The sequence below is a fragment of the Rhineura floridana genome, chromosome 3, assembly GCF_030035675.1.
Source record: "Rhineura floridana isolate rRhiFlo1 chromosome 3, rRhiFlo1.hap2, whole genome shotgun sequence".
Lineage (NCBI taxonomy): Eukaryota > Metazoa > Chordata > Lepidosauria > Squamata > Rhineuridae > Rhineura > Rhineura floridana.
The window spans coordinates 11,559,669-11,571,954 of record NC_084482.1 but is presented as its reverse complement, the minus strand read 5'-3'; the positions used below and the strand labels follow the sequence as shown (position 1 = coordinate 11,571,954).

The window sequence follows — 12,286 nt, the reverse complement described above, 5'->3', positions numbered from 1 at the left end:
AGTTGATGAGCTGGGAGTGTTGAAAGGGAAAAGACCTTATCACTCAAGTTTGCCTGGACTTTGAGGCCGTACACAGTGGGTGGCCTGGGACTGTGACTGTTTGGTCCGATATCCTCCCCAGGAGGATTTGGTGGGGTGGGATTGACCCCAGGAGCTGGAACAGGGCTAGTTGAAAGGTAAATAAGGAAGTCCGGCTCGCCATTGCTTTGACGCAGGGCAAGGTAATACATCACCCGGAGGTGAGGTGTGACAGCCGATTTTTACCAGCCAGATGGTGTTCATATGCCTGACCTGGGTAACGATCTGTTTCTTTCTGATCTGCAGAGTGCCCATGAAATAATTTGTCGCAGGTGGGGGAAGAGGGACTAAGCTGGGGCTTGTCCTCTTCTGTGGTGGGTATGTGCAGAAATTCACAAGGTAGGGTTTGGTGACCACCCTTAGGAACCCTTTAAGGTGATTGGTGGGCTCTGAGGCCTGCCTTCCAGGTTGTGCAGCTGGTTGGCAGGATAAGGCTCACCTTTGGGGCTAACCTGTAACACCCACTCAGAGGTTGGGCGGCCCTGAGGGGAGGTGGAGCAGGAAGGCCTCCCTAACCACCATGCGGGGATGGGGCCCAAAAGAGGGGATTGGGCTTGGACCACCCCTTTTCGCATGGCAGGGTGCCCTCGCCCAATTGGGTAGGAGATAGGTTCCGCACTTGTCTCTGCAGATCATTTTATTATGTAATGAAGCATGTAATTGGATTTATTCCAATAAACGTGGCCCTTGATTTACCCACACCTCATCTTGGCTTGCCTCTTCATTTCCCGGCTATGTACTGCAATTATTAGTCTTCTGCAGTTCCCTGTGTTGCCTTCCTTCAAGAGCAAGTTACTCCTACAAACTGTGTTTGTTATATTAACTAGATGACAGTGCATGATGTATACACCTCTGTATTCTTTTCCATTTCCTTCCTAGTTCAGGCTTTTTCAGTTTAGAGAAGCTCTGTAAGAATTTTCCAAGCTGGGGTGTTTGTACAATTTTGGGTAGGTTTAATGTGATGTTTTAATAGTATTTATTGTTATTTTTTATTATGTTTCACATCACTTGTTTCCTTTCCACATTGATCCAGCTTATGAGCCAGCCTCCAGCCTATAGATCTTGACACTGTTTATTCTTAGCAGACAAAATTATAAATGTATTGTAGCTGACATTCTCAAGCACATCTTGTAATTGATTTTAATGTTGTTCATATGTATCTTTACAGATTGCCCTTGATAAAGGTTCTTTTGATACCTGAAATGCATCGGGCCACAATAAAAAATTATTATTTCCACTTGTGGCTGGTTACTGGCTCAGAACTTAGAGGCCCTTTCAAATAGCAGCCAGTGAATTGTGTGATGCCCAGCTCAGCTCTGCTGTCTTCCTGCTGCTGCCTGCACTATTGTTTTACTGCTGTTTTGTATCTTATGTACACGTCTTGCCATTGCTCATGCATGAAATGTCAGGGAGGGAGGAATAGAAATATTTAAAATAAGCAAATAATATTGCTTCTGTGTTTTCTTTTGGTCTGTGGTGTTGACGGTTTGTTTTGCTCAGGATTTCTTCTCATTTTCTCCCCCCCCCCATTAAAGCAATCAAATAATTTTGTGGCGCCCTAAAGAATAACAATGTTTATTAATTGTTTATTGGTCTTTAGTCTTTAAGACTACAACTCTTTGTTTCTGCTGCAAGAGGCTAACATTGGGTTCCCCTCCCATTAGTTAGGTAATGATTTATTATTACACTTTAAAAACTGTTTTCTTTTCATATGCATACTTTTTTGGCTACCTGTCTTAATTTTACTCCATGGAAAATGAAAATGAGAAGGTTTTTCTGAAGTTGTTCTGTGAGGTTTTCTTCTTTTTGAAATAAGTTCAACACACTGTTATTATATGAGTAGTCAACCGAGAATTGCAACATTTCTCTTTTTTTGCTATTGCCACACCCACACCCACACACCCCTACAATCAATGTTCTGTTTCCCGTCTGTAGACACCTCCCAGAACTTTGGGCTACAAAAGCCACTGGAGATCTGAGGGAATCCCAGCATCACTCTCCAGGCAGTCGCAGTGATGAAGGTCCTGGCCCTCACCCTCCTCTGCCTCCTCATTGCAGTGAATGAAGCCAAAGTGCTTGAGAAATGTGAACTGGCTCGAACTTTGAAACAGAAGGGGATGGATGGATACCATGGTATTAGCCTGGCCAACTGTGAGTTTGCGATTCCTTTCTCTTTCTCTTTGTCACTTCATATTGGTTTTAGAGCAAAGCTGAGATGGAGACTTCTTTTCAGGAAACAGTTCACCCCCACCACTTCCTGGCAAAATGTTCCAACTTTTATTAGATTTTGAAAGAGAGAAACAGGGATAGAATCTTCACTCACTGCAGTTCTACACAGAGGTAAACCAAACCAAACATTTGCCCCTAGTAATATGTGATTGCAATAATGAAAAGTACTGGCTACGTGGAGTGCAGGAAATCTAAATTAGGTGTGAAGAACTTTGACCCTCCACATATTGCTGAACTACACCTCCCATCAGCCCCAGCAAATCTGACCAGGGAAGACGGGAGATGTAGTTCAGCAACATCTGGAGGGTCAAAGGTTCCCCACACCTGACCTAAGTGGTCTATTTAGCCCTGTTTTTTTAAGAAACAAACAGAAAAATAAGTAACACAGATTTGCAACAGTTAATATTGAAATGTTTTTAAAATTCTGTTTCAACTTTTTTTAAAAAAACTAAACTCATAGTGTACTTTTCCCTGTCTACTTTGTTCTAGGGGTCTGCATGGCATATCAGGAAAGCAGATACAACACCGCAGCCGTGGGGCCACCCAACTCAGATGGCAGCCGTGACTATGGGATTTTTCAGATAAACAGCCGCTGGTGGTGTGACAATGGAAGGCGCCCAACAGCCAATGGCTGCAAATCCCGCTGCTCCGGTAAGCAACTTGATACTATACGGATAACTAGCAAAAGGCCTCTGCAATTTCCCAAATAGGTTGGATCTTGTTTTTAAAAGAAGCTTCTACTACTTCTCCCTCCAGTTACCGTTTTCCCATTTCAGTCCAGACTATTGATGGGGGAAACATTTGATTCACTTCACATTTAAAGATGAATCCACCTAATTTGCAGTTTCTGAAACAATACATCAACCGAAACACAGCCATCCTTTGAAATCCACACTTCTCTGATGTTTGCAATGCAGTTCTCCAGCCAAGTAATGTGTAGAAAAATGCATATAGTAGGGTAATGTGTACATATAAATGCGTATGTTAGAGAAAATGATACAACAATGCATGATATTGGGAGAAATAGCTTGCAAAAATGCATGTATTAGGCAAAATTGCATACAAAAACTGCATATTCGGAGAAATTTGCACTAAAATGTGAATTAATTGTCATGAGGCTTTTTGTTAGAAATGTGGAAATGTGGAGAACTGCACTTAAAATTGGGAAAATTAGATACTAAGGGGAACCAAAATTGAAGAGTGAGCCTTTCTTGCTTCCTTGACATCATCTAGCATGGAGGGCCTAGGAAGTGCAGAAGGTAAGGCCAGCCTGCTTGGTGGACCCAGCTTATCACAAGTTCACTGAAGCAGCAACTGGGGATGGACAAAACTGTCATTTTCACTTTCTATTTTTCTTAAATTCACTTTTCTACATTTCTGCACTAGCTTACATTTTTTTAATAAGAGTGTATGTGAGAATTCATCACCATTTCTAATATACACACTTTTGTATACAATTTTATTTAGTATAATGCATTTTGTATGTTATTTTCACTAGTATCTGCATTTTCATGTATGCCTCCCCCTAATGTATATATTATTTGGAGAACTGCATTGCAAAATGAGGAGACATTGCATTACATTGCAAAGTTAGGAGGCAGTTATATTTCAGTTTCCATATTGTTTCAGGAAGGGAGAATTAAGTAAATTCACCTTAAATCTGAACCAAACTGAATTTCTCCCCCCACCCCTAGCAACAACTGTGTCTTACTGGAGAAGGAAGTAAGAAACATCACTTGCTCCCCAGCTGAGAACTTCTGAATAAGAAACATCACCTGTCCCTTAGTTAAGCCATTCTTAATCATTGCTTTCTACTCTTTGGGCTCATCTACGCAGTGGTTTAATGTGTGTTTGGTGCTTCTCACATGTCCTTTAAATTTCATCATGTTACCAACAAAAAGAAGCTAACACACGGTTTTCTTCCTGTAAATCCATACTAACCCAATCTGCTGATAATACAAAAAGGAGAGAACAAACCATCTTCACTGTGCTGAGTTCCTCCTTGCAGATGCTTTGCTCTGATTCTTTTAGGTGAGTGTCAATCATTCCCTTCTCCATGGCCACTATCTCCTCCTCCCTTCTTTCATTTCGTTTCCTGTGGGCTGCCAAGCAACTTCTGGCTGCTTTCCTCTGTTCTGCTCGCCTTTTTTATGTTGCTGCAATGGTGGTGTTATTTTTCTTCCCCCCCAACTTGAGTGCAAAACCATAACACTGCTCAAATAAAGATCTGTATTTCAGCTGTACCACACCAGTGAAAATGCAAATAATTGCACTTGTAGGTTGTTTTTTCTTCAAAATGGAACCTACTGCAGTTGGTAGAACAAACTGAACAATCTTGATTGCCAAGCAACCAGAGGGAGTACATATGTTAAATTAGAGAGCATGGTTAAATTAGAGGGTATTGAGCCCTTACGATGGATGGTCAAATAGAAAATGGCAGTAAAAACAGTGTCTTTAGTAGAAAGTAATGCTCCCATGGGGATAAGCAAGCCTTGCAGCATTATCCTATGTGTTTATACAGAAATGTCTCATTGAATTCAATGGATCAGCCAGAATTAGGCATCACTAGGGATGCACGGTGGCTGCCATTAGCTTTATTTTAATCATTTTAATCATTTTATCTTTTTAATCTTGTAATACTAATCCTTTTATCATCTTATATTTTGTTTAATTGTATTTTGTTTTCATTGTGTCTTATATGTTTTGTGATTTTATTATTATGATGTATGTATTTTATCCTATTATGTTTACCGCCCTGAGAGCTACTTGCTATGGGCGGTATATAAATGCAACAAAATAAATAAATAAATAAATAAATAAATAATAAGCTCTTTGTCTCCAAATCCATGGCTCTGCTCCATGAAATTGTCCAGCTAGAATGTCTCAGCTCATTCTAGAATCCTCCACTAACCAGCTGCAGGGTGCTGCTTTGAAGAGCTTGGAAAAGTTACTTTTTTGAACTACAACTCCCATCAGCCCAATCCAGTGGCCATGCTGGCTGGGGCTGATGGGAGTTGTAGTTCAAAAAAGTAACTTTTCCAAGCTCTGCTGCTTTGCTTGCAAAGGAGCATTCTGCTGCCTGCTGGACTGAATCCTCCACACACCATCTGGTGAGAGGAGGGTTCAGCCCTGCTTTTTCCTGTTCCATGAGCACAAAGGAGCATGTTGTAGCCCACAAAACTGGAACCTTTGCTCCCCATCCTGCTGGTGTCTGCTTCCTCAGCATGATCCCTGCAGGAGAACATGCTGGAGCTGCGGCACCCATCCCCTTAAAGCCCCAGATTGCTTCAGGCAGATCGACCACAGTGATCCAGGACTGTCTCCTCTCCACTTGGGGGAAACCTGGATCCATCCAAATAGACCTGATTTGATTCAGGATTTGGGCTTTGGCTGAATCCGTTGCACAACCCTAGAAAGGAATTAACAGTTCTGGGGCATTTACTAGACCATCTCTCAAATGTGCTCTTCTTGACATATTTTATCCAATATTTTGCAGACTGTCTTAATGCAATATTTTGCACAATATTTTATGCAATGGGGGTGTTTGGGAACAACCATTTTGAGAAATAATAACCTCGTTTGCTTTCTGACAAACCTTTCAACAGATTTCACAGATGACGACATCACAGATGATATCAAGTGTGCTAAGAGAATTGTCCAAGATGTCCAAGGGATGAATGCCTGGTGAGTTTATTTGTTGCTAACATCGCACTGCTTTTAAGATTCAATAACAGTTTAGCTTTCAATTGTGGCTGTACAGAGAAAGGTGGCTTTCATTAGGCTTCTATATAGCTGGCATCTTAAGATGCTTCCTCAGTAGGCATTGATGATGGCTAAAAGATGCTGCCTTGGCTTTTGATGGCTGGTGGCTACTAGAAGCAGTTAGTATCTTTCCAGGTGGAGATTTAAGGAACCAGTCTGGGAACTGAGCCAATGTAGAGTAGTGGTTAGAGTTTTGGACTAGGACCTGGAAGGCCAAACATCAAATCCTGACTCAGCCATTAAGCTTGTTGGGTGACCTTGGGCCAGTTATCATCTCTCAGCCTAACCTGCCTCACAGAGTTGTTTTGAGATTTTGAAGCTGTTTGAAAGGTTAAAATGGTTTGCCAGCTTCCTCATGCCCCCGAAAAATAATTGTAGAATAGCATATATCTTTAAAAGACGCATTATAGCTCAGAAGTCACTCCCACTGACTTCAGTGGAGCTTATCCTCCTGGGTAAGGACAGATAGAATTGCAGTCTTAGCCTTCGGAATGCTTGTCTCCTCTATGTTTATTCTATTACAGGAAAGGATCATGGGTCAATTCTTACCTGAAATATGGTCTTGGAGTATGTTCTAAGAAGCCACACAGACACACACACATTTCAGAATGCTGTCTTGTGTTTGCATACTGAAGAGGAAAAGTTGAAACTATATATTGTCAAAGATTGCCCCTTAGGGTCCCTTGACCTCAGCAACCCCAAGGGGGTCTTTACTTCTGAGAACAGTCCCAACGTCCTGGGCCCCTGCTTCCTAGGCAAACTCTCACCTTCCCAGGGCCAAGCTACACCCAACACCAATCCTGGGAGGAGGTAGACTGCCACCACCCCTTTACTAGCCCACACTCTGAGTAAGGGGAACTCAGAGCAGTAATTTAAATCCTAGAGCAGACCGATTGTTAAACTCTTTGCTCTGGGGCATTAGCCTAAATTAACCAACAGTAGTCAGTAGCTTCATGGTCAAGAATTGGATTTAGAGTCATTAACTCCAGGTAATACACAGCAAATAGAGAAGGTAGTTTATTTAAAAAACAAAAGAAAGATACATGTAGAAAAGCGAGCAGCATTACTTTCCTTTAAAGCCAATTACCCACAACTGGGCTGAGCAAGAGATACATTTACATAACACTGTGTCAGGCCCAGGATGTGACTCAGGAACCAGACCAACGATTGTAGTTAATTCGTGTTTTATTAGGGTAATGTCCAAACAAAGACTGCGTTTTCTCATGAATCAATACAGGGATACAGGTCCTGCGGCATTGGGAGAAAGTTGACAGAGCAAGGGACTTCTTCCCGCCTGTTCTTTAAGAAGGGGCCAAACGGGCGCGCAATCTTTCGCTCCTCCTTAACTGCCCCTCACGTACTGCCCGCCTTCCCCCCCTTCTCTCCTGTCTTTTCAGCTGTCTGCGTGTGCGCGGTGAGGGGGGAAGCATCACCCCCTCCTCTTCTGAAGTTTCCGATTCCAGGATGGGGGATAGGGTAGGGGCTGATGGTAAACTGCCTCCCCGCTTTTCGGCTGTGAGCAGCCCTCCCTCTTTCCCCTCTTGCTCTGAGCCTGAAAGAGGGGGAGGCGTGAGAATGTCCAGGGAGGGCTCAGGCTCCCCGTTGCTAAGCGACCTTATCACTGGAAGTTCCTCTGTTTTGTCTTCGCTCCAAAGGGGGGAAGTTCCTCCCCCTTCCCTCTGCCATCCATCTGAATACTCTTCTCCCAACTCTCCGGGATCCAGCTCCCCGGGATTGGGACCCCAGCTCTGCCTTCCGACACACTGTGAGAGATTCAACCAGACAAAGAAAATAACAAGGCTTACCTGTTCTAGCTAATACTCACTTTGCAGTCTGATAGCCTGGTTTCCGAAGGCTTTTACTGAAATCCATAGGCAAATGGGAATGGATGAAGTGGGGGAACAAGTAACTGAAGGATCACCCTTTATTTTATGGGGTTTAGCTGGCAACAAGGAGGGGACCAATTAGCCATCCTAGGCGCCCCTTCCGTGACCACCTTCTTGAAGTTAAGGAGGGCTAGACAGTTCACGCCAAGTGGTCCCTGATCTGCATTACCCAAACTCCTGACTTTGACCTCAGGAAGCAGATAATAACAGATAAGGCTCAGCTGCATCTTCTTCACATTAGTAATTTGTAGCTGTCTGGCACTAAAACACTTGGGTTTCCCTAGCACAGAGTATCCCAGAGGTCTTTGCAACAAAGCACCCCAGAATTCCCTCTGGTTGAGCCATTTTGGCTATTCTGGACATATATAAGTCAGCACTGAAAACACATTGTTTGGCCCTAACATCTCATGGTCTTTGGGTAAGCAGTAAATATTTAGATTTGGCCTTAAATGCAACTGCAGCCTGTTAAGGTAGTAGCAGATCATTTGGTGGTGCAGTTCTAGAATGTTCAAGGATTTCCTCCACATTTCTAAGCAAACTGCCCTGATCTGCAATTCCAGAAGTAATATGCAGATCAGAACACAGATCTACTTTGGGTTTTTGCACTTCTCCAAATTTTCTCAACTTTTTTCTAAGTATAAAAAACCTCCCCTCCTCCTCCCCCTCCTGCCTGCTCCCATCTCTCTCCTTCCATCTCCATTCCCTGTGGTTTCACCTATCCTAAGCATGATTTCAGGGGAGTAAATCCCACTGAACTCAATAAGCATGCAAATGATCAATCCATTCTCAGCAAACCTGCACAGGATCCCATTTCTTACCTCCCAGACTAAAAAGCAGGAAAATTCACTAATAGGCAACAAACCTTGCAGTTTAAGAATGTACCTATAGCCATAGATATTTCTATCAAACTTTAAAAAGCAGGGAAATTGGGCAGCTGCGCTACAAATTTGTCAAAATGCAAACCCAATTTGGGTTGGTCTTTCACAGTCCAATCCACTTCCTGTGTAGCTTGGGAGAATTTGGTAACGTGCCTCTGAGCATATGGTGAATGGTGGCAACAACTGCAATCAGCCCAAATAACAGAAACAAGATGTGCTGTGCTGATCTTGTTTTAGAAGGGAGGAAACAACAATATTAAGACAGTTTATATAGTTCAGATGGTCACTTTAAATATGTTTGATTTACTTTGCAATTTTAGTGAAGTTTCCTATAGGAAATCATTTTCTTTTGCTTCTGTTTCTGTGGATATGTGAAGGACAGCAACACTTTGCAACACTAAAAAAAAGCTCCCAAAACTGTTGTGGAATAATGGCACTAACTGTTCTGCAGAATAGCTTCCAATAGACATAAGGAGAGTGTCAGTTTGCACAAGATGAAACGGTGGGAGGTGAAATATATTCTAGCAAAATTCTAGGAGTGCTCTATGTTTTAATTGGCCATGCTCACCTTTCCTTAAGTGGAGTAGTTTAAGTGTAGCAGGCTGAAAACATGCATCTTGGGCAGGCCAGGTTTGGTTTTTCCAGCAGCTTGAATCATAGCTTAAGTAGCAACATATTGTAATCAGTCTGATTTTACATCAAACTGCAGTTTCAGATTCAAATGTTAATGCACCCAAAATAGAAATAGCCTTTTGTGTTTCAAACTGTTATGTTATGTTATGTTAATGTTTATTTATACCCTGTCTTTCGGCCAAATGGCCCTCAAGGTGGCTTACAGAAAAAGTAGACACAAATATAAAAATGCATCAACAAGACAATATATCAATAAAGCAATACATTGTACAAAAAATGAAATTAAATAGCAGATAACATTAATTAAGAAAAATATCTAGGAAAGGCATTCCATCTTGCCTGAACTTACAGCTATTTCAAGGGGCAGAAGATAAACTGGAGGTTATCTTCACCATCATATGACATTGACCAATAAAAAGGCTTTGAAATTAATAAAAATAAATTTGACACAGATTTCTAGGATGAATAATGAGAGAAATATAATTTTCTAGGTTAGATTCTCTGTAGAAAGAGTAAAGAAGCAAAGTAAGAAGAACACCAACAAACATACAAAAATGTAATTCTCCAGCTTTGGAGATGGCAGGTGTTGTCACCACTCACCATATGCTCAGAGGCACATGTTACCAAATTCTTCCAAGCTGCACAGGAAGTGGTTTGGACTGTGAAAGACCAACCCAAATTGGGTTTGCATTTTTACACATTTGTAGGGCAGTCCAATATCTCAGAGAGGAGGTCAGGTCTCCTGCTCCCCTGGTGCATTCACTGTAGCTGCCCAATTTCCCTGCTTTTTTAAGTTTGATAGAAATATCTGTTGGCTATAGGTACATTCTTAAACCGCAAGGTTTTTTTGCCTATTAGTGAATAATAATAGATTAATGCTGAAACAGGATGGGCTGGGCTGCTGGATGTAGACATGTGAGACTGACATGGAGTGGAAATAGACTGATTCATCCATCCCTTTTGGACTTATTTCTGTCAGAGTTCTCATAATCTGTTGAAATTAATTAAAAATCAGACATATTCACAGAGTACCTGCAATCCTATTACTAACCTTGCCCATTACTCTGACCTTCAGCTTCTGCAGTTTAAAAGTTTAAAAAATGCCTGGCTGACTTTTAATTAAAGAAATTTTGCATTGAACTCAATGATAATGCCAGGCATGCTCAATAAGAACCAACTGTCAGTGTTCTAAAAGCCAGACTCACAGCTGCTGGGCTTGCCTAATCAGGGGGCCACATCAGACTTTGATTTCACATGAGACAGCCATGGCTTCCCCCAGAGAATCCTGGGAAGTGTAGTTTGTAAAGGGTGCTGAGAGGAAACTCCTATTCCCCTGACAGAGCTCCAGTGTCCAGAGTGGTTTAACAGTCAGCCACTCTGACTGAAGCTCTGTGAGGGGAATAGGGCATCTCATAGCAACTCTCAGCACCCTTCACTAGCTACACCTCCCAGGATTCTTTGGGAGAAGCCATGACTATCTAAAGGGAAATAAAGGTCTGGTGTGGATGTGGCCTGAGACAGCTTTGGTTTAAATTTGGGTGGGAGGTTACATGTGCCTGCTGTAGGATAAAAAGGTGGGGGAAACCCTGAAAAAGAGTGATACCTTTCACAATATTTTCCTTTTGGAAGGTAAAGGGGCTTCCCCTCTGTCCAGTGCCCACCCAACCAATCTCATCCCCTCCAACTCCATCATATTCTCAGAGGCATGTTACCAAATTCTTCCAAGCTCCACAGGAAGCGGATTGGACTGTGAAAGACCAACCCAAATTGTGTTTGCATTTTGACAAATTTGTAAGACAGTACAATATCTCAGAGAAGAGCTGAGGTCTCCTGCTCCCCTGGTGCATTCACTATAGCTGCCCAATTTCCCTGCTTTTTAAAGTTTGATAGAAATGTCTGTGGGCTATAGGTACATTCTTAAACCGCAAGGGTTTTGCCTATTAGTGAATAGATTGCAAGGGAGGAGACATCATCTGATTCTCTGCTTCCTCTGGGACAGTCAAGAGCACACATAATAAAGGGGAAGGATAGACCAGCAGCTGATGGTGATGCTTCACTTGGACATTTTCCTAAGCTTTTAAAGGAGATCCATCTCACCCATAGTGATCCACAGAACAGTCATGTGACCCTTTTTTCTTCATTTGTTGCTCTCACCCTCACTTTTAGGGCTGCTTGGCGGAACAACTGCAAAGGAAAAGACCTCTCGCAGTGGACTCAAGGCTGCAAGCTCTGAGTTCCATGACTCTGAATGAGACCCAGCCTTTCTCTTGATTTCCCCTTTGATGAACCAGATTCCTCTCCCTCTACATTCAAAACTGAGCTTCTTCTTTCTATGCAAGCCTTTGTGCCGCAGAAGAGAATGAATGAGGGGGGAAATGTATGTGGGGCTGGGCTGTGATTTTGCTTGAGATTGTAGGCTTCTCTGCTCGAAAATCTTCAATAAACTAAGCATCATAAAAACCCTGTTCCTATTTGATGGGTGAGTAGGAGAGTAAAGAAGCCGGAAGATATTGCAATCAAACATTGCTGCCTTTCCCAGTTCCACTGAGTCCTCTTTGGTGATCAAGGAAACAGAATAGTAATAGTAATAATAATAATAAAACATCAGCCTTTGTATCAGTGATGGAGGTGCAACATTCACTGCCAATCAAAGAGAAGTAGTTCTAATTCTGGGCATTACTCTTCCTAAGGTACACATCCATCTTACTAGGGATGGCAGCCTCCGCTGAGCCCTATGCCCACACAACCACCATAGTCCCCTGGGAGTGGGTTTGGTGTATAGGGAAAGAATAAAAGGGAATAAATCAGGGCTTTGAGCAT

General features: G+C 42.4%; 1 protein-coding gene across 1 annotated transcript; it reads left to right on the top strand.

Moving 5' to 3' along the window:
* The first annotated feature begins 2,032 nt into the window (after positions 1-2,032).
* On the top strand, positions 2,033-11,926 carry LOC133379349 (lysozyme C, milk isozyme-like). The gene is made up of 4 exons (XM_061614459.1): positions 2,033-2,229; positions 2,797-2,958; positions 5,913-5,991; positions 11,633-11,926. Exons 1-4 carry the CDS (start codon positions 2,094-2,096, stop codon positions 11,697-11,699), a joined length of 444 nt encoding a protein of 147 aa, XP_061470443.1. The 5' UTR covers positions 2,033-2,093; the 3' UTR covers positions 11,700-11,926.
* Positions 11,927-12,286: the final 360 nt, after the last annotated feature.